Source organism: Pseudophryne corroboree, chromosome 5 (assembly GCF_028390025.1).
Source record: "Pseudophryne corroboree isolate aPseCor3 chromosome 5, aPseCor3.hap2, whole genome shotgun sequence".
Lineage (NCBI taxonomy): Eukaryota > Metazoa > Chordata > Amphibia > Anura > Myobatrachidae > Pseudophryne > Pseudophryne corroboree.
In genome coordinates, this window is record NC_086448.1 from 673,218,783 (window position 1) to 673,245,415 (window position 26,633).

Sequence of the window (26,633 nt, forward strand, 5' to 3'; positions counted from 1 at the left end):
ACGCACACCGTGAAAATACAACTTTATTTCACACATGCCGACACATACATACTTACCTATGTTGACACGCCGACTGCCACGCCTCCAATGTCGACGAATCTGGGGTACCTGAAAATAAACTTATACTCACCTAAATCCAGTGTCCAGTGATATTTGTAATCCACGTACTTGGCAAAACAAAAAAACGCATACCCGATCCACACGGACTGAAAGGGGTCCCATGTTTACACATGGGACCCCTTTCCCCGAATGCTGAGACCCCCTGTGACTGCTGTCACAGAAGGTCCCTTCAGGCAATCAGGGAGCGCCACGTCCTGGCACTCTCCTGATTCCCTATGCGCGTCTGAGCTGGCAGACAGCGCATCGCACAGCACCTCCATTAGTTTCAATGGTGGGAACTTTGCGGTCAGCGGTGGGGTTACCCACGGTCAGCCGCTGACCGCGGGTTACCTCACCGCTGACCGCAAAGTTCCCACCATTGAAGACAATGGAGGGGGCTGTGCGATGCGCTGTCTGACAGCTCAGACGCGCATACAGCCAATCAGGAGAGTGCCACGACGTGGCGCTCCCTGATTGGCTGAAGGGACCTTCTGTGACAGGAGTCACGGGGGGGGTCTCTGCATTCGGGGAAAGGGGTCCCATGTGTAAACATGGGACCCCTTTCAGTCCGTGTGGATCGGGTATGCATTTTTTTGTTTTGCCAAGTATGTGGATTACAATAAAAGAACCGGACACTGGATCAGGTGAGTATAATTTTTATTTGCAGGTACCCCGGATTCTGCCGACAGACGGAGACGTGGACAGAGTCGGCGTGTCAACATAGGTAAGTATGTATGTGTCGGCATGTATGTAATAAAGTTTTACTTTCAAGGTGTGTGTGTCCTGTTTTTATTTGGGTATTTTTTTTGCAGAAGAACTACAGGTACCGGCTTGCGGGGAGGCTTGCTGGGACTTGTAGTTCTTCTGCAAAAAAACAATATTCTTAAATTTTCAACAAGGCTATCAGCCCCCCATCCGAAGCCCTTGGATGGGGGGACAGCCTCGGGCTTCACCCCTGGCCCTTGGGTGGCTGGGGGGGGGACCCCTTGATTGAAGGGGTCCCCACTCCTCCAGGGTACCCCGGCCAGGGGTGACTAGATGGATATTTAATGCCACGGCCGCAGGGAGCGGTATAAAAGTGTCCCCCGGCTGTGGCATTATCTGTCCAGCTAGTGGAGCCCGGTGCTGGTACAAAAAATACGGGGGACCCCTACGCTTTTTGTCCCCCGTATTTTTTGCACCAGGACCAGGCGCAGAGCCCGGTGCTGGTTGTTAAAATACGGGGGTTCCCCTGTAATTTTTCCCCCCGTATTTTGGCAACCAGGACCGGCTCAAAGAGCCCGAGGCTGGTTATGCTTAGGAGGGGGGACCCCACGCAATTTTTTTTCGGGTTTTTTACCGTTTTTTTTACATTTTTAAAAATCGAATCAAAATCCGTCAATCGGTCCGTTTTTCGACAGCGGGACTGTCGAATCCGTTTTTTATTGAATATGTCGAATTCCGGCACCCGCCGGCCGGAATTCGACGGTCGAATTGTGTCGAATTTAAAAACGGGCGAAAAAGTGCCGCAATTCGCCCGGAATTGCATATACCCCTAAATATGGAATCATACTTTTCATTAAATGTAGTGAATAACAGAGTAAGTTCCTCTTTGTTAAAACAATGTATCATGCAAATCTCCAGTTCACTTGCATTTGCACAGGTGCAGCCTTAGGAAACAATCTGTGAAAGGTCTTCTATAAATAGCTCAGATAACAATACTACAGACACTGAACTCACCTTCTCAGCTAGTTCGCTGGCTGTTACATTTGTATCATACTGGATAGGATCACCAAGATACGTCCGAAATTTTACTGGAAAACCCCCGTATACAGGAACTAGCGGAAACTTAAATTTTTCATACATCCAGCGAAAAATCCCTTTGGACAGAGAAAAATGCGTTTTTATAGTAAACTATAAAAGAGTTCTGGCATTGTAGACACACCAGTGTGGACAAGAGCTACTGCTTATGCGCCCTACACATTAGGCGATGTGCCGCCGAGGTGCCCGACGGCCGACCCGGCGGCGGGGGGGCAGTGAAGTTTCTTCACTACCCCCGTCACCCGGCTCCATAGACGTGCAGGCAAATATGGACGATCTCGTCCATATTGGCCTGCATGCACAGCCGACATGTCACCAGCGATGAACGAGCGTGGGGCCGCGCATCGTTCATCGCTGGTGACTCCACACTGCACGATATGAACGTTATCTCGTTCATTAATGAACGAGATCGTTCATATCGTGCAGTAATATCGGCATGTGTGTAGGGCCCATTACTCTATCTGCATCACATTTTATATATTTGTATTATTTTAATCACACCTATCACCTATGTGCTTCTTAATTACAGCTTACTAATTTCTTTATTTTCACCTGTGTGCTGCCCTGGGATGGCCAGCCTGTGCCGGCATGATGGGGTCCTGCGCCCCTAACCTCATACCTAGTGTTAGGGATCCCCAGTGAGTCAGATGCCTTTGCCGCTCGGCCTGGGAACTTAGCCCTCTATCTGCAGATGTAAGCAACCAAGATCTCTGCATTTTCTGATATTATGTAGTGTTATTTTTTACTCGGTGTGCATTAGGGATACCAATGTTTTTTCTTACTCAAAATTACCCCTCCCTTTTAGCACCTGAGTGACATCATAATCTGATTGAGCAGCTTTCCAATAACAGGATTTTTGTCTTATCTGCAAAATCTGTTTTTCTGAAGCCATAGGGACCACTGGGACCATGGGTATTCTCTCAGGCCTCTGGCCGGGCACCAAGGAGTTACAGGTAAGACAAAAATCCTGTTTTTTCAGCCAGCCAATAGTGGAGACTGGGACCACGGGACGTCCCAAAGCTGTCTCCTCAAGGGCAGGAAATCTTCCGAGCTGCACTTAGGACACTCTGCCCAAAGGCCGTATCGGCCAAGGAGAACGTGTCAAAATGATAACATTTCAAAAAGGTATGAGCCAAGGACCATGTAGCGGCCTTGCAAAGCTGCTCTGCAGAAACCCCCCCTGCGAACTGCCAGGAAGGACCGACCGACCTTGTGGAGTGGGCCCTGAGCGATACTGGAACAGGCACACCAGCTGACAGCTAAGCCTGGCGAATGGTAAGCCACAACCAACTACCAACAGTCTGTTTTGAGGCTGGCTAGCTCTATTTCCGTTCGTCATAGAGTACGAACAGAAAATGTGTTTTTCTAACACTGCACGGTCCCGTTGAAAAACCAAAAACGGAGACCTGTGGGACACAGCACCTTAGGTCAGAGACCAGCCGAGCCGAAGCAATGGCCAATAGAAAAACGGTCTTCCAGGTCAGCCAATGGAAATCAATATCTTCCATAGGCTCGAATGGAGCTTTCTGTAGGGAAAGGAGGACCAAGGTGAAGTCCCAAGGTTGAGCTGGGACAACATACGGAGGTTGAAGGTGAAGAATCCCCTACAGAAAAGTCTGGACCGCCGAGGACTGTGCAATTCGGCGCTGTAAGACTACCAAAAGAGACTTGTACTTTGAGAGAGGCCAAACGGAGGCCGGACTCAAGGCCCGATTGCAAGAAGGCCAAGACTCGTGGAACACCAGTGGAAATACGTGCGCCACACTAGATAATAAATCCTAGCGGTGGAGGGTTTTCTAGCAGAGATCATGGTGTTAATCACTTGGTCCGAGAAACCCTTTGTTCTTAAGATCGGCCTTTCAATAGCCAAGCCATTAAAGACAGACGCCGAAGATCCAGATGCAGACACGGACCTTGTCACAGCAGGTCCGGCCAGAGGGGTAGACTCCACGGAGGTGCCACTGATAGACCCAGAAGGTCTGCGTATCCAGGACTACTTTGGCCAATTTGGAGCGACCAGAATGGGCACTGCCCCCTCTAGCTTCAATTTGCGAAGAACACGAGGCAGGAGGGCAATCGGAAAGAACAGATAAACCATTTGAAATTTACACGGTACCGCCAGAGCATCTACGAGGGACACACCTTGATATCTTGTCCACGCTCTGTAGGAGGGCAGTTTGTGGTTGTGGTGGAGACAAACAGGTCTATCTGTGGTAGACCCCAGCGACTGACAAACATGTTTAAAATCTCGGGATGAAGAGACCATTCCCCCGGAATGAACATCCTGCTGACTGAGGTCGGCTTCCCAATAAAGAAGACCCGGTATGTATACTGCCGACAAGGCTGGGAGAAACCATTCTGCCCATTGCAGAATCTTGCCTACATCCGCCATGGCTGCGAGTCCCTCCTTGATGATTGATGTACGCCACCGTCGTCGCGTTGTCTGACTGAACTTTCAGTTGATGGTTCTGTAGACAGCTCGGAGCTCGAGAATGTTTATGGAAAGCTGGCTTTCCAGAGCCGTCCAACGACCCTGGAAAGAATGCTCTTCCACAACCGCTCCCCAACCCCAGAGACTAGCATCTGTTGTGAGGATGACCCAATCCAGGATGATGAAGAGGCGACCCTTGTTCAGTCGAGACGTCTCGAGCCACCAGAGAAGAGACAGACGAGTGTCCCTGGACAGAAGAACCATCTGCGACTTGAGAGTCAGGGGAGAGTGATTAATCAATAATAGTCCCTATTATAGAGTGCTTTTGGAATCCTATTCAGGGATACATCACAATGTTGTAATTCTCTATTACAAAGCAATTAATGAATGTGAGTTCTAATATACCGACCAGTGGTCCTGCATAATTATAGAGTACATAGGTGGAGCAGCAGCATCCACAGATCCACCTAGTTGTTTCTGTATGAGACCATAGAACATTGGACATCTGCCCATGCGTGTTTTAATTTAAATGTTGTATGTTGTTTGTTTTGTTAATTGTTTGGCTACACTGTCAATTTTAAATGATTAGAATAAAGGTATGCTTTTAAATTATTACTAATATTCAATAAGAGTGCACCCACAAAAGAGTCTTTCTTCTTCTCCATAAACTTGCATGGTAACTGTACCGTTAGTCTTAGGGTGCACCACCAGAACTGATAATTATGAGTTATTCTCATTGATTCGATATCTCTGGCTACTTATTATCTTCTGATTATAATTTTGCTTGTGCGGAATCATCCCCTTGGTGTTTGCATCTGCAGGAGTATCAGCATCCTTAATTTGTAAGACCCCTCTGACCGCGTTGACTAGAGCTTCTATTCTGGCCTAGTCTTCTATTCATCCGACCATTCTAAGACTGAGGATCGTCCACCTCTGAATCGTGAGACTGGACCTCATCTTCCACCTTTGAGGATTCCCCGGAGGTGGATTCTCCTGGAAATAAAGGGGAGTTATCCCTTTTTCTCCCCTTTGAAGATGACCCCTGGGCTCGTTGCAAATTCTGCGTAACTTAAATGAGGCCTTGAACCAATTGTGACAACCCTTAAAGCCAAACCCGATCAGGTGTGGGGTGTTGTGCAGATGAAGAATGACACTCATCTGAAATCTGCTGTGACTGTTGGGGGGCTGGCGGTGCCACTGTCGCGGTAACTGCGACTGGAGGTGTTCTGGCCACTGTCAGCTGGGACGCCACTTCCTGCACAGCTTGGGCTAATGAGGCCGCCCATGCTGGTTCTGACGGGGTCGTCCTTCCCACAGCGACTTCACAAGGAGGTTCTGAAGAACAGCGGTCGCATAGGCCCGTGTGGTCCTGCTCCAAAAAAGAAAAATTTTCCTTGCATGATGTGCAATCCAGGAGCTCCCTTCACCTTTTGGGAAGATTTGGAAAGTCCCTTGTTGGTTATGATGATATGCAAGAGAAAAGATGTACACACACACACAGAGCTACAAATCAAAGGATAAGCAGTTCGGGTACTGTAACTGTGAGCTCACCATAGGTGTAACTACTGTGTAGGAAAACAGAAGAACAGTACAGCTAACCTAGCTGACAGAACAAGGTAAATTATCACAGAAAACCCCCCTAGAACAGTGCTGACATGTATAAATGTAAGGTAAATAAGAATACTATGCCCAGCTACCAACACTATGAGGTGAGGTGGGGAAATAAACATAACACTAAGCAGGGCTGGTATAAAGTAGGCTGGAGTGTCTCCCTCTCTCAGTTTCTGCAGACAGAAAATAACAGAAACACTGTCTGCCTGAGCTCCACAGCAGCGGTGACTGATGTGCTCTGTGGCTCAGGCAGGCTGAAAATGGCCACCGGGCTAGAGAGAAAGGGAGTGGAAGGGGATGAGAGAGGAGAATGTACCGTGACGCGGGAAACCTAGTGTTAGGGAGCCGCAATCAGGGCTTGGGGCGGAGCCATGGGATTTATAACCCCCCCCCCCCCCCACACACACACACACACACACACACACACCTGGAGCCCCGGGACTCGTTTCCCGGAGCATATATGGTCCCTGGTGGCCTAGCAGTGAAAGAAGCGTGTGCTTACCGCGCTACAAGGACTACCGGCTGTGCCTTCCGCCGGTGGAGTGCGCCGCGATCATGGAGCTTCCCCTGAGTGGGAAGCCGGTCTCCTCCGTTCTCTGCGGTATCTCCCGGTGTTGGGGCGGCTGTCCATGTGGGCAGGGACCCGGCAGCAGGAGCGGAGGAGTGAGCGGTTAGCGGCAGCGCTGTCACCACTGACTGCAGCCGCTTGAAGCAAATATATATATATAGATAGATATGTATGTGTGTGTTGCTACCCCGGCACTCCAGTTGTCCACCACGGGATTGTCTCGCTCCGGGGCCAGGATAAATATATTTATACACATGGCTGCATTTGGTTAATCCCATATTAGACATTGTATCAGCTACATGACAGTATAGTTACCTGCAAGGATACAGAGACTATCGTTATCAATACTTGTCCTACCTAATGCAAATCTGTGTACAGATATCTGGTCCATGAAAGTAGTCTCGTAAGCCTATGTAAACTTTTTGTGAGTGAGTTACAATATAGAAATATTTAAGCCTAAATTACTAATAAGTTTATGCATATTATTATGCTAAAAGGTTTGATCTTACGTAAGCATCCAATCGATCGGAATCCTTCCCGGATGTTTTGGGTGAACATTGGGATGATGGGCTGAGAAGAGAATGAACAAGGATACAAAAAATTTTGTGTAAGAGGCTGAACATAGAGAACTCAGGACACAATATGACAGTGAAAACTTTAATTTTAATATTGAAAGTGCTTTAATTTAGTGATGGTAGACTCATGGGTACATAGGATCCACAGTCCTTTAAATGGGGTGTAGGAGTCGACTGGGCACCACATCGTTAAGCTTTTAGCTCCCAGGATGCTCCAGTCCTCCTCCTCATATACCCTGCCCCCCGGCCTAGGGAAACCAGTTTTGTTAACAAGCACAAGGCAGGAGCAGTATTTCAGGAGATAAGGAAGACCTGAACATACAAGACACACTCTCCCACAGAAAAACCTCAAAAAAGGGAAAAAAACTAAAATATTCCCTCCAAGACAGGTGCATCAGGGAACCATGTGCACCATGTGGATCCTATGGACCTCAAAGAAATAAGAAGTTGTGGTAGACTTACCGTCGATACCTCTTTTTCTCCTACGTCCACAGTATCCACAGGATAGACCTTGGAATATTAGGTAGCGACAGCGGATTGGCATCAAGGATCAAAGCTTTTCAGACTCCCAGGATGCAGCGGGTCAGTCTCCTATACCCCCCGCCTACTGGCTCAGGCAATTTAGTTGTTTTCCCAAAGCTCAAGGCAGGAGCATAATGGAGAGCCCTAATCAGGCGAGAACATACACACACTTCCATACAAGAAGGAAGAGGTTAGTAGGTGTAAGAATCCTCAAAGAAGGTGTGTCAGGGTAGGATCTCTGTGGATACTGTGGACTTAGGAGAAAAAGAGTTATCGACGGTATGTCTACCCATAACTTCTTATTTCTCCTGCAGGGTCCACAGTGGTATCCACAGGATATACCTTGGGATGCCCAAAGCAGAATTTAGTGGAGGGGACGCTCCTGATTAGACAGGAGAATCCTTCGCCCAAAAGCAGCGTCCTGAGAGGCAAAGGTATTAAAGGCATGGGAGTATATTCAATTAGGGTCGAAAGCTGCCGTCTGTCGAAAAGACGGCAGTTTTCGACTTTTTAAGGTGGAATCGTGATTCGACCTATTCAATCTCAGCTGTTTTTATTCGACAAGTCGGGGAAGTCGACTTGTCAAATAGTACGTGAATCAGCGGTATGGCTGCCGATTCACGTACTTTTGAGTGAAACGGGGCCAAATTCGACAGGATTTGGCCCTGTTTCCGACCATCTCAGTCTGACATAAAAAAATGTTGGAGTGAGATGTGGGACCCGAGAAGAGGAGAGGGGGGAGAGCAGCGCTTGTAGGATGTCTCACAGCCGTGCCGCTCACGGCAGCGTCCACCTGGCTCCAGCAAGTGAGGTCACGCTTGCTAGAGCCGGGTGGATGCTGCCGTGGGGTCTGGCAGCTGTGAGACTTCCTTCTGCAGCGCTGCTGTAGCGCTGCTCTCCTACGTCTGCCCGCGGCTGTCCCTGCTGGTCTCCCCCCTCTCCTCAGCTCATAGGTCTCATCTCAATTCGACTTTTTTTTTAAGTCGAATTGAGATGGGATTGAATAGGGGTTGTCGGATCCATTACGACAAATGCATGTCGGAATGGATCCGAACCTAATTGAATATACCCCATAATGTCTAATGAATGTGTTAATGGAAGACCATGTGGCTGCCTTACATATCTGTTCTGCTGGAGCACCACGTTGTGCTGCACATGAAGGGCCTACCTTACGAGTAGAGTGAGCAGAGACATGTCCTGAATGTGTTTTAGGAAAGTTACAGTAGTAACTAAGGTCATATCCCCTGAAAGGCCCTCTTGAATTTGAGTAGCCCATGTATGAATGGCATGTATCATCCAGCAACCAGCAATGACCGGCCTTTGAGCTACACCTGCAGCAGTGTAGATAGATTTTAGAGTGGTCTCTATTTTCCTATCCCCCGTCTCTTTCACCGTAAAAGAGCCCGGAGCAGGGAGACCGCCTTTTTAGAAAGGCGAGAGACGGAGACATTCACTGCTGGAGATTCTTCCCAGAATTTCCTGCCTTCAGGGGCAAAAGGGAAGGTATTGAAAAACCTCTTGGACACCTGATATTTTTTATCTGGATTTTTCCAGGCTAACTTAAATAAATCATCTAATTCTTTAGAATCAGCAAATGTGACAGTTTGTCTTGTGGGAGGAAAAAGGACTGCTGATTAGTAGCATCCTCTAGGGGGAGCTTTAACACATTCCGTATAGCTAATATAAGGGGTTCAATACACTGTGTAGGGGTGGAGTCCCAGCATATGGGGTCCATATCATCCTGTATATCTTCATCAGTATCTGATGGGAGTGCAGGTAAAGCATGCTTTTGTGCACCTGCAGTGGACAGGGGGGGATGTTTTGCATTTTATTGGCATTTGCAGCGAGTTGAGATGACATATCAGACATCATAGTTTTGATAGCCCCCAGCCAGTATAGCTCTGGACTCTTCCCCACATTGTTATCAGCATTTTGTGATGACTGACTACACTGCTCACATTATATTGAGACAGAGGAGTTAGGGGAAAATCTAGCATTACACACACTGCATAACTTCTGTTTTACCATTGTGAACAAAACCGGTACAATACACATACAACACAGCCTGAAATACAATACAAGCCTGTCTATTTCATGTGAGAGGAGACACAGGAGAGAGGACACCAGCGTACCCAATGCTGCACAGCCCCAGTGAGACTGTCAGCGTTTCACATAAACATATAAACAGTAAGTCTGTCTAATGAAAAATCCCTCAGAGGGATGATATTTGTGCACATTATAGCAGCTCTCCCACTCTACACCCTGTACCAGTGATCTAGCGTGTGACAGTTATGGAGGAGCTGTGTGAGGCTGCTGCTGCATATGCAGAGGAAAGCGCCAAAATGCAGCTGAGCCCGCTCTAATGTAGTTCCGCCTCACACTATGGCACCGGAGCTACTGTATAATCTTTATACTGGCCAGGTCTCCTAAGTGTTTGTAGCCTCACATAAATGCTTGGTACAATGGTATTAAGCCAGTCTCAAAGCGGGTCCCCCCTGGGAGGGACCGTACACCTCACCCGCGCTTCTGCCGCACCGTGAAGCGGGGTCTCCGGTGTGTACTCACCACCAATGATCACCTTCAGGCAGCGTAATGGGTGTGCGGCATGTTGCGGCTGCGACAGCCAAGGCGCCATGCCCCGCTGAACAAACAGCCCCTCAGGAAGGTGGTACTGCAGCGGGGAAGCGGGGAAGCACCTCAAGAGGCCGGTGACTGTCCCTCCTGCCTAACACCCACGGTGCAGATATGCTGTTGCCCAAACAGCATACCGAAAGAAATAAAAGTTTAAAAGAAATTGCAGTGTGCATCCTCTCGTGAGGACACTTTTTTCTAAACTGACCTGTAGGAGGTGGCATAGAGGTGAGGGGCCAGCACACCCAGTTGAAGAAATTTAAAGTGCACTGGCTCCTTTGGACCAGTCTATACCCCATCGTATTAATTTGGTCCCCAATATCCCTTATGGATGCTAGAGAAAAACCTTTTTTCTTTCAGCTGTGTGAGCACCAACACTAAAACTGGCTTCCCTAGGCCGGGGGCGGGGTATATGAGGAGGAGGACTGGAGCATCCTGGGAGCTAAAAGCTTACTGTGTGATGCCCTGTTGACTCCTACCACCTACACCCCAATGTAAGGACTGTGGATCACTATGTCTGCTGATGAAGAAACAGGAGGTAAACCAGCCAAGGCTAGGGACCTATGTATAAAGGGATATCACGCCTTGTGGAGTGATCATGGATCTCAGAGTGTCAGATAATGAGAGTACTTATAATAAAAGTTTTTTTTTTTTTTTTTAAAGTACCTTTTCAAGTAAAATTAATCATATTTTTGACAATATTTTTTTTCCAACATGTGATCTTATTTGTCAGGTTCAAAATCAAACTTACCACTTTTGCATCAATGGCCACCTGTGCAAAACCTGTCCGATTTCCCCACATTATAACATAAGTTTCATCGCTAAAGAGAGCTTCCCGTACTCCTCCCGGGGAGATTGCCAATAAGTGGCCATTCTTCAAAGCTTTCACACACTCTTCCTTTGGTCCATGGATTACACTAAATACTTCAAGCAACGGTTTAAAGCCTGAAATGAATATATCAGTGACATAATTTAGACTGTATGGGATATTTATAGTACTATTGAATGTGGAATAAAATATACTAGCAAGACAATGATATTACTGTATATGCTCCTAGATATCTAAAGTAAGTCTTTGTTGTGCAGTTAAAGATGCTCACAAGCTGCAATTATAACCAATATTGCAATTATAACCAATATCTATGGCTGATTAAACCATCTTCAAGACCATTAATCATTACACCACTGTGCAAGACAGCGATGCGCGGCCCCGCGTGTCGCTATCGCCGGCTCAGATCATTCAAGCATGCAGTATACTGTAAATCTAGTCAGATAACTCTGCAAGTGAATTCAAATCACCCGTGTGTACAGAAACGAGCGATGAGCGATAGCGTTCTACGTCACCTGAACCACTCCCTCCTCTTGTTATTCACACTGCGAACCACGCCAAAAAGGAGCCTGAAGGGTGAGGAAGCAGAGTCCAGAGCGGAGTTCTATATAGTTTGGTAAGTACACTTTAGCCCCCTCCTGGAATACAAACCCACTATTTAAAATAACCTTTTTTTTTTTTGATTAGCACAAATTGCCTTTACTAAGTCGCTTAGCACAGATCGCTAGCGCAGATTGCTACGTGTGTATGGGCGATCTAGACTCTGGGACGCTCTAGGCAAATCGACTACACTACATCACTTAGCACAGATTGCTACGTTTGTATGGGCGATCTAGACTCCGGGACGCTCTAGGCAAATCGCCTACACTAAATCGCTCTGTGTGTATGCCCCATAAGAAGTGATGCCTCCACTGACTGCAACGTATTACCTTATGGAGCACACAGACAAGTGATGCCTCCACTGACTGCAACATATTACCTTATGGAGCACACAGACAATGAGACGTGACACAAGTAGGAGCAGCCTACAGTAAGTAAGTAGTTGGTTGAGTGAAGAAACACAATAGAAAGTACTATGAGCTCTCACTTAGGCTGCACCTCTGTAATGTTTTCCTGTTTTTAGCATGCACTAAGGAAACAAATTACTTTGAAGTTCCTTTAGTAAAAATAGGATTTTGGTACTTACCAGGTAAATCCTTTTCTTGGAATCCATCGGGGGCACTGGAGTACTCTTGGGATATGGACGGCTTCCGCAGGAACAAGGCACTGAATATTAAAATTTAGAACTCTCCTCCCCTCCATATCCCAGAGTACCTCAGTGTTTTTTACTGAGCCGAACAGGAGCCGAACAGGAGCTATAGAGAGGTTGACAATGGAGAATTACATATAACATAACGGACAACAATAAAGTTGACACATAACGTTACTGACAACTAAACAGTTGACACCATAACCGAAAGAACTTGATAATTTGAACCAGTCGGTGAGAGTGTGTTACCATAAGATCCCCTGAACTTACCACAAACCAGGTAAAATTGCTCTGGGTGGGCGTCCAGTGCCCCCTATGGATTCAAAGAAAAGGATTTACCTGGTAAGTACCAAAATCCTATTTTCTTTTTCATCCACTAGGGGTCACTGGAGTACTCTTGGGACGTACCAAAGCTTCCCCCGTGGGCGGGAGAGCTGTTTGGCACCTGTAACACTAGGCGGCCAAAGCTAGATGCTGATGCCGCAAACGTATCAAACTTGTAAAATCGCACAAACGTGTGCACTGAAGACCATGTAGCCGCACGGCAAAGCTGCGTCGTAGAAGCTCCACGACCAGCTGCCCATGAAGTTCCCACAGAACGTGTGGAATGAGCTGTTACTGATGTAGGCGGCTGTAACCTAGCATGAAGGTAAGCCTGACGTATGGTCAGTTTTATCCATCTGGATAAGGTCTGCTTAGAAGCTGGCCAACCCATCTTGGCAGCATCATAGAGAACAAACAACGTATCTGTCTTACGAACTGCAGATGTTCGGGATACATAAACGCGTAGTGTGCATACCACATCTAAAGTTCCAGAATCTCCTGTTAACACAGGAACTACTATTGGTTGATTGATGTGAAAAGATGACACTACCTTTGGTAAGAAAACGGGATTCGTCCGAAGTTCCGCTCTGTCATCATGAAACACCAAATACGGTGGCTTGCATGACAAGGCACCCAAATCTGAAACACGCCTTGCCGAAGCTAAGGCTAGGAGAAAAATTGTTTTCCAAGTGAGAAACTTAATATCCACTTGTTGTAAGAGTTCAAAATATGAAGACTGTAAGAAATCTAAAACTAGATTCAAGTCCCATGGCGCTGTAGGTGGAATGAATGGAGGCTGTACTCTGAGGACACCTTGCAGAAAGATGTGTACAGACGGCAATAGAGCCAATCGTCTTTGAAAGTAAATTGACATAGCAGAGAACTGCACCTTTAGTGTAGATAAACGCAGTCCTCCATCTAACCAGGTCTGTAGAAATAGCAAAAGACGGGATAACTTGAAAGATGATGTCGGAAACTTCCGAGCTTCACACCAACCTATATAGGCACGCCAAATTCTGTAATAATGAGCTGCCGTAACTGGCTTCCTAGCTCGTAACATGGTTGGTATAACCGATTCTGGAATGCCACTCTTCTTAAGAGGGCGGTCTCAACAGCCACCCCGTCAAACTCAGCCGCGCTAAAGCGGGGTAAGAAAACGGACCCTGTTGTAACAGGTCCGGACTTAGTGGGAGCGGCCAAGGATCGTCTGCGAGTAGTCCGCGTAGATCCGAGAACCAAGCTCTCCGAGGCCAATGAGGCGCCACTAGTATGACTGTGGCGGACTCTCTTTTGATCCGTTTTAGCAACAGAGGGAGCAGCGGAAACGGTGGAAACAGATACACGAGGCTGTAAGGCCACGCGATTGTGAGAGCATCCACCGCCACTGCCTTTGGATCTCGCGTTCTGGACACATACTGGGGCGTTTGGTGATTGTGGCGAGATGCCATCAGGTCCACTTGAGGGTAACCCCACCTCTGGACCAACATGTGAAACACTTCGGGATTTAATGCCCATTTTCCTGGATAAAAATCCCGACGGCTGAGATAATCCGCCTCCCAGTTGTCCACTCCAGGAATTAACACTGCCGACAATATCACTTGGTGATGCTCGGCCCAATTGAGGAATCGAGCTACTTCCCGCATTGTCATGCGGCTTCTCGTTCCTCCTTGTTTGTTGATGTACGCGACCGCCGTCGCGTTGTCTGACTGCACCTGGACAGTCTGAGACCGAAGCATGTGCACTGCTTGTCGTAGCGCATTGTAAATTGCCCGTAGTTCCAGGACATTTATAGACAGCAATCTTTCGTGATCCGCCCAGAGACCCTGGAGCTGACAATTTTGAACTACAGCTCCCCAACCTCTGAGACTCGCGTCCGTCGTTAGAATTATCCAATTCCAGGCGCCGAACCGTTTCCCTGTGGTTAGATTGTGTACTTTGAGCCACCAGAGTAGAGATACCCTGGCCCATGGCGACAACCTCACCCTGTGGTGAAACTGTAGATGCGAGCCCGACCGCTGTGCGAGCACATGCAGTTGAAACGGACGTGAGTGAAATCTTCCGAACTGAAGCGCCTCGAAAGCCGCCACCATTGTGCCTAAGAGGCGAATGCACAAATGTACAGAGACTGTGCGTGGCTTGAGTACTAATTGTACCAAATGACGAAAAATCTGTACCTTCTGCTGTGGTAGGTAAATTCTTTGATTTACCGTATCGAGAATCATACCTAGGAATTGAAGTAGTTGAGACGGAATTAGATTGTGATTTCTTGAAGTTGACAATCCAACCGTGCTGAACTAGTACATTGTACGTTTAGCAACGCCTGTTGGAGGAGCATCTGTTGAGACGGAGCTTTGATGAGCAGATCGTCCAAGTACGGAACTATTATCACTCCCAGGGATCTGAGATGAGCTATCATCACAGACATCACTTTGGTGAATACCCGAGGTGCTGACTAGAGGCCAAACTGTAGAGCCTGAAACTGGTAATGGTGCCGCCGTATTGCAAACCGCATGAACCTCTGATGAGGTGGCCAAATCGGAATGTGTAAGTACGCATTCTTGAGATCCAGCGCAATCATGAATTTCTGTGGCTCTAAACCTGCCATTACTGACCGCAGAGATTCCATCTTGAATCTGTAGTAAGTGACGTACTGATTGAGGCCCTTCAAGTTCAATATTGGCCTGACCGAGCCAGCCGGCTTTGGTACCACAAACAGACTGGAATAATAACCCTGACCTTGTTGGTGTACAGGGACCGGAATCAAAACTGCTGAATCCAGCAGAGACTGAATGGAAATTGCAGAACCGCCCTCTTGTTGTCCGACACAGGCAGTCCTGTCTTGATAAACCGCAGTGGCGGGAGACAGTCGAACTCCATTTTGTAACCTTTTAACAGTAAATTGCGGATCCACTCCTCTGTGGACGTCTGGAACCACGCCAACTGGAACGTCTGAAGGCGTGCTCCCACAAGTGGAGATCCAAGAAGGTGGGAGTCCGTCATGCCACTGGCTTGTCGGTGACCTTAGCGTCTTGACGACTGGTGTTGGTTTGTTGGAAACCACGCCCTCGTCTACCAGGCGTGGCTGTTCCTCTACCACGGCCCCGAAAGGGCTGAGGCCTAAAGGATTTGAACGCCGGGCCAGAGTATTTCCGTCCAGGGACCGTTGGAGGCAAAGGTAAGAAACAGACTTTCCTCCCGTGGCCTCAGAAATCCATTTGTCCAAGTCAGGACCAAACAACTTCTCGCCACCGTAAGGTAACGCCTCTATACCTCTTTTGATCTCCACCACCGCCTGCCAAGAACGCAGCCAGAGTGCTCGTCGTGCTGTAACTAGCGACGATGAAAGGCGAGAAGTGAGCTGACAGACGTCAGTAGAAGCGGTACATAGATAATCAGCAGCTTCCCAGATTTGATCAGCGAGAAGTATAAGGCAGACTTGAGTTCTGTTATCCATACCATTAGCGCCTTAGTTACCCAAATGCCAACCAACCCAGGTCTAAGCAACAATCCTGCTGCTATATACATGGACTTTAGCATAGCTACTATTTTACGGTCTGAAGGGTCTTTAAGCGTAGTAGTCGTTGGTACTGGTATGGTTAATTTCTTTGTAAGTTTAGACACAGACGAATCCACTAATGGTGGATTCTCCCATGTAGCTGTCACAGACTCTGGAAACGGGTAACTAGACTTAAATCTGCGAGGTATAGAAAACCGTTTATCCGGATTCTTTCGTGTTTCCAGTAACATCTTATTAAGAGATTCCGAAACAGGAAAACACATTGGAGTTCTCTGTCGTTTAGTAAAGACGACTTCATCATTTGTCAGAGGCTCCTCAGTTTCTGTAAAGTTCAGAGACTGACGCACCGCTCTGTCAAAAACTTCACTATCTGACTGCTGGTCTACTTCACCCTCCTCACCCTCATCTTGCGCAATGAGGTCTGGCATAGAACCGTCAGAATGCAACATAGCAGAAACTGGTAAATCATAAGACAAATTAAATTTATCCCTTCTACCCAAAGTGGACTTGGACTTTTGGCGAGGCTGAGACCCCTCCTTCTAGCGGTCTCACCCTAGACTCAGATCTTGCCGCTTCCCGCTCTTGTCGAGCGGCGGCCAAGTCTGATTGCAATGCAGCCATGACATCTGCTAGCATAGCCCATGGAGGGTCCGGGGATGACACCGGCATTGAAACCGGAGCCGAAATTGTATTCGTAGTCTTACAGACATTGCAGTGAAACTGCTTTTTAGTTTTTGCTGGTGCCTTACTCATTATGCAGACAGACAACACAATATACAAAGACAGACAACTTGCACGACTCAGTAAAATAGTACTAAGGTGTGTCTATATATATACCTGGCCAAGTGCAGTGCACGTGGCCAGTACTATATGAAATCTGATCCCAAATTCCCACTAACACCCCTGCGCCTCCGGTGGAGTAGAGATGTAGTACAGGAACGTTCTGGAATCACAACAGGAGGAACAGGAAGCATGGTTAAAATGGCCCCCATGCCATGCTTATAGTTAAAACACAGTACAGGGTATAACTTTCGCAAACAGAAATAACCTGGGAATAATCCTGTTAAAAAAGGCTTAATAGCCTATGCTGTTATATAACCCATGCAGCGTTCATACTGCTGTTGCTATGGGCACACTTCTCCCCCCTTGTGTGTGACTCCCCCCCCCCGTGCTCCGTGTACCGCTGTCTATTCCAGCGGGGAGCGGATACACGGAGCCGGGAAACTTACATCCGGAAAGCGATGGTAGAGGGAGCCGGGGAGCGGGCATCCGGGGAGCGGGAGCCGGGGAGCGCGCTCCATAGAGCCGTGGAGCGGCGGCTATGTGCGGCCGGCGCGGCTATGTGCGGCCGGCGTGGCTCTGTTAGCGGCGGGACTGAGCGGGTTCGGCATCCGCTCACAATCAGCGGCGGCGGGCGGCTGGCTCACATAGCGGCGGTGTCCTGGTAGCGGCTGCGGGCGGCGCTTCACAATACAGTGTCCCCACACAGCGGGGTGGCAGCATGAGCTGACCGCCCCATCCCCAACATACCTGGACGCCTGTGGTGAGGGGCTATGACGGGGCTTCTTCTGTAAGCTCCGTCCAGCCTTTCCTGCAGGTAGTCTGCATTTGGCTGTGAGGGAGCTCTTTTTAGAGAGGCCCGACACGCCACAGCTGCTTGTAGCAGCTTCCACTATCCCGGACCCACGCCTATTGGAAGGGGGGAAGGGATGTGGAAAATGTTGTTAAAAAATAAAAATAAAATTATTCAAAAGAAGTGTGGTTAAGCTCCACACAAGCCTTGTTGCTACGTCGAGCACAGAAAAAACACTGAGGTACTCTGGGATATGGAGGGGAGGAGAGTTCTAAATTTAAATATTCAGTGCCTTGTTCTTGCGGAAGCCGTCCATATCCCAAGAGTACTCCAGTGACCCCTAGTGGATGAAAAAGAAATAGATATACAGTAGGAGAGACATCATATGGTTGTTATCCGTTATAAATGATAGCTATATATAATCACCTGATTCCCAGTGGATTGTTTCCATATGTCTCAGCATGATTATTTACCTGGTACTTTAAAAAGAAAGTGGTCCGCCACCGTGTGACATGTTCTGCCTTTCAGGAGAATGACTCTTGCTACAAAATAATAATAGTCTACAGGTAGCGCTCCATGATAGTACACAATTAGTGCAGGTCCATCTTCTGGGATTTTATCCAAGCCATGAATTTCATAACCTGCAATAAAAACCAGTACAGGCATTACAGATGTTATATACAGTATAAGAAAAATGTGCTTTAAATAAAACCTCCTGACTCAGATTAGTAATAGTCATTATTTAGTCATGAGGCTCTTTTTTAACTTTACTAAAAATATACTGCGCAAAACTATAAAATACATCACAATTTGTCTTACAGAGAACACACTCCTCTGTATCGCTGGGACCAGAACGGATTGGGAGTGTCATTAGCAGCTCAGCCAATCATGGCAGCCAAGTCTCCATTTTTTAGTTTGTTTTAATAATAAAGTTGTGAGTGAGAAATTTTGTTGAATTCTCAATGTAACTTTATTAGAAAAATAAGTCTGTGCTTTTTATTTACTCTATTTGCACTATTTTGGTAGAACACGTAGGGCAGTTAGTGACCCCTTACCATTATACTGGGACCACTGATTTTATAAGGTTGTCCTTCTAAGCATTCAGCTCTTCAGCTTTGTAAAGCAAGGCTGGTAGTTTCTGGGAGGGGGCCACAATGGGTTTTTATTTGGCCTGTGCCTTCCCATGGAGCAGGCATTCCCAACCTCGGTCCTCAAGGCACACTAACAGCCCAGGTTTTAGTAATATCAATGCTTGAGCACAGGTGACTTAATTAGTACTTCAGTTATTTGATTTAACCATCTGTGCTGAAGCCTGGCTATCACTAAAACCTGCACTGTAATACCCCTTTCACAATAGCACCTGTGAACATGGGTTTTTGGCACATGAACGCGCATAACCCGCGTTTTCATGTGCGGTGTGAACGGTAGCGGCTCCCGTTCACTCTCTATGTATGGGCGGTGCTTGGAGATCATGTGATCTCGAAGCACCCTCACCGCTGACGTCAGCAACCCGCCAATATGCCAGGCTGCTGACTGCGGTGTGAAAGGTGCCTGAGGCGGGGCGCACCATGGGACCTTCCGTGTCAGGCTCCCTGGTGCGACCCACCTCAGGCGGTGTGAAAGGGATATTAGTGTTCCTTGAGGACCGAGGTTGGGAGTGCTTGCCATAGAGGCTCCAGGCCTGTGCTGACAAGCTGAATCTTCTTCCTCTCACATGGGGGACCCATGATGTTGGCTTCCTCGTTTAGCCTGGAGCAACTTATACCACATGAGGAGGTCCACATGCTTGTTGTCTCCCTATTTGGTGGAGACTACCCCAGTCTGAAACAATAAAATCATACAGAACCTGAATTTACACCATAAAAGCAATAAGGTATTTGCTTTTACTGTTTAACTACAGTGCATGTTTGAGCAATGTTAAGAGACAGCCCTGCGTATAAAAGCGCATGTATTCTACATCCCAAATTAGCGACTATTTCAACTAAAATGCATCTTATTTGCAAAATGATGCAAATAGGACACAAGTAACTTATGCTGATTAAAATGATATGCAGCATGCCTATGTTCTGTGTGTGACCGTGACTGTATCTGCATACAGAATGGTACGTTAGTGTTTTCCTAGAAATCACTGTAATGTAGCATTTTTTTACGCAGATACAGTCACGGTCAAAAACTACGCCCACCGCTAACAGAGTTGCACGAGACCTGTCAGGTCAGCTCAGTCACGCCAGGCATCTCCCGCTGCATGACATATTGAGGCAAGATGTTTGAGGACACATCGGTACACAATAAACATGTATGGTGGTAAATATAAAAAGAGGTGAGAGAGTTTATTTTTAAAGCGACAATCATTTACAAGGCAAAACCAACCTGGTTTGCCTTGTAAATGACTGCACTTTAAAAATGCGGGTATTCTCACACAAACTCCAGCACCCTATTAACACTGATCTCTTGGTCAGAGGCAGCTAACATTTGTGATACAGGTGGACGTATTATGGATCAATTTCAATACATAGGATGATTTTATAATCAAACTATATCATAGAGAAACAAGTTGTGATATACATAGAAACGCACTTGAACACTTTGCAAATATACAGGTCGTTTTGAAATTACTATCTATAAGTCCATATGGAATTCTTTTTACTCCAGTATCTGGCTAACACACAAAATAAAAAAATAAAATGAAGGCCCATACACATTAGACGATGTCGCTCTGTGAGCAACGTCGTCTAGTGTTTCCCCTGCCGGACCGGGCGGTCGCCTGTACACACTGAGCGATTTGACCGCTCATATCGCTCAGTGACGTCACGCAGCCGCCGGCCATGCATGCAGCTCCTGGATGGCAGGGTCATTTGGGTAGTTTCTGTTGTCATTATGATTTAAAAAGAGTAAACACAGTTGTTTGACAATAAATGGCATCACCCAACCACTAACCATGAGTGAAAGAAAAGTTTGTGAGTTATCATTCATATTCTCTGACAAATGGCCAGAAAATCACAAATTCTGCTAGGGTATGTAAACTTATGAGCACAACTGTATTCAACATGTTGAATTGCCCTGATTTGCTGATTCACACCTAAGTGTCGGTGGTTCCAAATGGCATAACAGATTAGATACGGGAATCAGGAAATGTGCCTCAGACGTATGTACTACTTTAGACAGGAGTGTCGTTACAGCCAAAAGAGTGATGCTAAAATACATTTAAATCCTCTATAGCAGTGGTTCTCAAACACGGTCCTCAGGACTCCAAAAATTCACGTTAGGCAGGTCACACAGCACATGCACATTTTTAATGATCCACCTGTGGAGATAACTCTTTCACTTGTGATTCTGTGAGGAGACCTAGAAAACACTAAATGTGTGGGGTACAGAGGACCGAGTTTGAGAACCTGTGCTGTATAGTAATCATAGAGGTTATTCTCAAGTTGCAAACCATTTCATTACTTGGGCCAGCTTAAATCCACTTCCTTCTGTTTCATTTCACTTGACCCACATAACATATTACAATTAAATCTCCTTTCATCCTATACTATTGGTGATATCACTGCCAACAAGATCATTTTTACCATGCCATATTGTAGCATGCCCATCCCAAAGTGTTGCCAACGTTTTCCGAGCGCCATCCCATATACTGTTTGAATATGCTTCTTTCAGCTCATTTTTGCGCTTGTACACATGGAGGAAGAGGATGGACAGGTAGAGGAAAATGACAATGAAGAAGGGCAGTATGAATACTATTATTAGTGGTGTGAAGACCCACAGGAGGTAGTCTAGGTAGTTCAGGTAATCTTCCATATTGTCCATTTCGAGCCAATCCAGAAACATCTGCATGAGGCAGGTCAGATAGGTGAGAGATGGGCCTGTGGCACATGACTCGTTCCGGGCTGGCATCTTCAGCGCAGAGAATGTCAGACCTTTATTTCTCTCCTAAGAAAAATGTCAAGATATAAAGATTATAAAAAAATAAAAAAAAGACTAAACACATAGGAGGACTTTGCTATTACGGGTTCCACAACAAATTCAACTGTAACATTAGTGGGCCTGATTCCGAGTTGGGAGAAAAGCAAAAAATAAAAAAAAAAGCAAGTAACTTTGCAACTTGGCAAAACCATGTTACACTCCATATTTAAAAGGTGCAGAGCTTTAAACATACTTGCCTACCCTCCCAGAAGTTGTGGGAGACACCAGATTATTGGAGTAGCCACGGAAGAGTAGACGACTCTCAGCCTTTCTTGTCGGCTTCCTATTGAAGCGAGCAGGATGGTGTAATAATCACAGGCAACTGCGGAGCCGCGGGAAGGGTGGGACTAAATGACTGGGATTACTCATTTAGCTCGGCCCCTCACCATGAATCACGGGTGTTTCCCATCAACACAGTTGACTCTACTTGCATAAAAGCACACAGTAGGGGCCGATTCCCAGAGATGAAACTAAAGAACTAGGTAAGTATGGTTTTAGATTTGAGAGGGGTGTGTCCAAACACAAATGTAAATTGCAGTGTAAAAATAAAAGCTGTCCAGCATTTGAGGCTGGATGCAAAATCAGGCAGTATTTACCATGCATGTAAAAACAATAAATGTGTTTGCACCCTTTTGCATCTGCCCCTTGGTTTGTTCCAGATACAAAGTCACTTGCACTTTTAGCTTTGCGCCCACCTCAGGATCGGCCGCTAGTGTGTGCTCCTATGCAAGTGAAGTCAACTGTGGTGATATAAATCAGGAGAATGAGGCGGGTTTGCTTTTATAGTGGCTCTCCATCTTATCATTCATTTACAGGATTGAGGCCACTTTTGCAGCATTTAGTGCTGGCTTCCTTCTACGCTTTTCGATCAGTAGACACAGTAGTCTTTATTTAAAAATACCTCTGGATATAGCACAAAATTCTTATTTGAACATAATTGTAGAATGTGTAAAGATCTTAGTAATTGAACGTGTTTATGCATATCCTCAAACAGCCGTTCAGGGCGCATTGAAAATTGCAATTAGGACGCGTCCTTTATCTATTTAGCTCAATTTTTTTTCAATTTGCAGCTTTTTCACCCAGTCATTTTTCCTTTGAACCTACCCCCTCCAATTTCAGTCTAGAAACATAGAATGCTAGGTTTATGTTAGTTATATGATCAAGATGCTATGTGGCACGCAGAAACCACAAAAGTGTGAAAGTCCAAAATTGGATATCCGTGGCATGGCATTGTAATCACGACAGGCATCTCACTCCATAGGGTCCAAACAACGAGAGGTAAATAAGCACACATCTGTCATAACCAAGACTTAATTCCTTACAACAAAAATGGCATATTGGGTCCAAGGGGTGGATATGAAATGTGGACAGTCATAAAGCCAACATTCATGATGTTGACATGGTCATAATGTCAACATAATCCATGTTGACATTTATCATGCACACAGTGATGTTCCAGTAAGTATTTCTACCCTATCTATAATCCCGTAACCCTGTCCCTAGAGCCAAATTCTAACCTCCACCCACCGCAGCCTAACCCCCACCCACCGCAGCCTAACCCTAATCTCCACCCGCCAGGAGCCTAACCCTAACCTCCACTCACCGCAGCCTAACCCTAACCCCCACCCGACGCAGTCTAACCCTAATCTCCACCCGCCAGGAGCCTAACCCTAATCTCCACCCGCCAGGAGTCTAATCCCCACCCGCCGCAGCTTAACCTTAACCTCCACCTGCCAAAGCCTAACCCTAACTTCCACCCACCGCAGCCTAACCCTAACCTCCACCCACTCTAGCCTAATCCTAACCTCCACCAGCCGCCTAACCCTAATGGCAACATTCTTACAATGTCGACATTTAACCTGTCTCCACAACTGGGAGCAATTTATACCTTGGAAACCATGCTGCAATGCAGGTGGGGCAGATGTAAAATGTGCAGAGACATTTAGAGTTCGGAAGGGGCTTGTCCTAGCCTAATACTAAATTTCAGCGTAAAAACCAAGCTGACCAGTATTTGTCTGCTATGTGCAAAACAGCCAGTATATTTCCTGCATGCATAAATGCATTTGCTACCCTTGCATCGCAGTGCAACATTATTGGTCCCTGACTCTGAATAAGGCCCTCCATATTAGACAGATGCTTGGAGGGTTAGTACATTAATAGCATACTGTTATAATTTTGGGATACTTATAACTTTATTAAACATAAATGGAGTAAAACAGCAATTAAGGGTAATATCTGATTTCATCCCAGACTAATTCTGGCCTTGCGTCCCTAAACTTGTTGAAACTGTAACACCATTAAGCACAATTTATGTTAATTAACCTTTAACCCACCAATCCATGAACTACTTGTGATATTGTTTTGAAAGTTTAATATGGTAAATTTAGACTGATTCTAAGGTTGTATGCAACATTTGGGGCTCCTGTGTAAAATAGAATGGAACATATGTGGACATATGTTCCACATGTGGAACATTGGCATTCAAAGATACACTGTAGGTGGAATACAAATCCCCTGTTCAGATTCAGATGTCGGGTTGCACCCGGGATTTTGTAGACAGCTCCACCCCAGCTGAGACCCCTTCCAGACTGGCGGTAGGAGCCGGCTTATTGCCGTATTGGTGACGTCACAACTCACGTATGCAGTGCTGGCGCTTGGAGAAGAGATCATCTCTTAGCTCCGGCTGTTCCTATGCCGTAAACGGGTCCTGGTCGGATTGAGCTGGGGTACCCGTTTACACTGAGCCTTACCTGGTTCCTTCCTGGAAAAAAACCCTGCTCGCTAGGTTGAGCCGCTTCCACGGACAGAAGTCCCGGGCTCAAGTGCAATAACCCGGGAATTTCCTGTCGGTGGAAAAGGGGTACGAGTAAGATTAAATCAATGTATAATAAGTATATATATATATATATATATCTATATATACATACATACATACATACATACATACATACATACATACATACACACACATATACACACATACATACACACACGCACACAGTTAGGTCCATAAATATTGGGACATCGACACAATTCTCAGATTTTGGGCTCTGTACACCACCACAATGGATTTTAAATGAAACAAACAAGATGTGCCTTAACTGCAGACTTTCCGCTTTAATTTGAGGGTATTTACATCCAAATCAGGTGAACAGTGTATGAATTACAACGGATTCTATTTGTGTCTCCCACTTTTTAAAGGGACCAAAAGTAATGGGACAATCGACTCAAAAGCTATTTCATGGACAGGAGTGGGCTGTTCCCTCGTTATTTCATCATCAATTAAGCAGGTAAAAGGTTTGGAGTAGATTCCAGGTGAGACATTTGCATTTGGAATCTGTTGCTGTCGACTCTCAATATGAGATCCAAAGAGCTGCCCCTATCAGTGAAGCAAGCCATCATTAGGCTGAAAAATCAAAACAAACCCATCAGACAGCAAAAACATTAGGCGTACGGGACCTTCCCGGGGGGAGTCCCACTAAAATCCCCCGTGTAGACTGGCACAAAACCGCTAGAACTCGTACTTGTTGTGATGTTTTTTTAGCTGTAAGGAGACTTTGCCAGTAGGATATATATCTGAAGCTCTGGCGCCACGGGAGGGGGCGGAGCTACATCAGAGCGTGACCTGAGGCGTTTTGGCGCCTTCCTCTGCTTACTACAGCTATTCTCAGCACACACAGCGCTTCCTGACTCCTCAGCCACGCTGGATATCTGGTACAGGGTGTAGCAAAGGGGGAGAGCCGCTTGTGTACAATATCTGGGTCCTCTTTAGGACAAGAATTGTTAGTGTTTACTGTAATATAGTGAACGGACAGCCTCACTGGGGCTGTACAGCTTAGGGTGTGCTAGTGTCCTCTCTGTGTCTCCTCTCACATACAGTAGGGCAGGCTTGCAATATAACTGTCTGTGTATGTTATTGTGCTTACTGTGAAACATGGGTAAACACAAGCTGTGCAGTGTATGTCACACCAGATTCTCTCCATTATCTACCGATTCCTGTGAACAATGCAGCCAATCTTCACAAATCAGTGAAGGGGCTGGGGGAGAGGGTCCAGAGCCCCAATGGTTAGGGTCTCTTAAAACTATGATGTCAGATATGTCATCCCAGCTCACTGCTAATGTGCAGAAGACTCAGCTACTACAACAAGCTGTTGTAGATTTAGCTGCCAGGGCAGATGCAGCACAGCCCCCCCTCTCTCATGCAGGTCCACAGAAGCGTGGGTTACCTGCTCTACTCTCTGATACAGATGATGATATACAGGAGGATGGGGATGACTTGGACCTTGTTAGTGGGAATCCCGATTCTGCTCAGGGTATTGAACCCCTAATTTTGGCTATAAGGGATGTGTGAAAGTTCCCTCTAGAGGACGCTGCGTCACAACAGTTGTTTTTCTTTATTCAAAACAAGCCCATGTCACTTTCCCTAATTCTGCAGTTAGATGACCTATGCAAGCTGGCCTGGAAAAATCCAGACAAAAAATTCCTAGTGTCCAAAAAATTTTTTGCGCACTTTCCCATTTGCTCCTGAAGGTAGAAAATTTTGGGAGGACCCCCCTGGGGTGGATGTGTCAGTCTCTCACCTTTCCAAAAAGGCGGTGCTGTCTACCCCGGGCTACTTTACCATGAAGGATCCTGGGGATAGGAAGATAGAGACTACACTCAAATCTATTTACATGGCAGCAGGTGTCTCACAAAGGCCGGTCATTGCGGGTTGCTGGATGACCCATGCCATTCATTCCTGGGCCACCCAAATTCAGGGGGGCCTCTCGGGGGATATGCCCTTGGTCACTATGGTGACCCTCCTAAAACACATTCAGGATACTACACGTGTCCGCTGTGATTCACTCAAGGAGATAGGGAACATTAATGCTAGGACTTCTGCCATGGCAGTGTCGGTGCGCAGGACCTTGTGGTTGCGTCAGTGGATTGTGGACGCAATGT

The 26,633-nt window shown here is 46.5% G+C and overlaps 1 protein-coding gene across 1 annotated transcript in view; it reads right to left on the bottom strand.

Moving 5' to 3' along the window:
* The window catches only part of TMEM68 (transmembrane protein 68), a 90,076-nt gene that overhangs the window by 14,399 nt on the left and 49,044 nt on the right, over positions 1–26,633 (bottom strand). Inside the window, exons 4-8 of the mRNA XM_063923739.1 lie at positions 21,299–21,659; positions 18,203–18,370; positions 10,989–11,182; positions 7,019–7,079; positions 1,819–1,958 (exon numbers count right to left, since the gene is read on the bottom strand). Coding sequence (XP_063779809.1) covers positions 1,819–1,958; positions 7,019–7,079; positions 10,989–11,182; positions 18,203–18,370; positions 21,299–21,623 — 888 coding nt within the window. The 5' untranslated portion in view covers positions 21,624–21,659. The remainder of the gene's footprint in view (positions 1–1,818; positions 1,959–7,018; positions 7,080–10,988; positions 11,183–18,202; positions 18,371–21,298; positions 21,660–26,633) is intronic.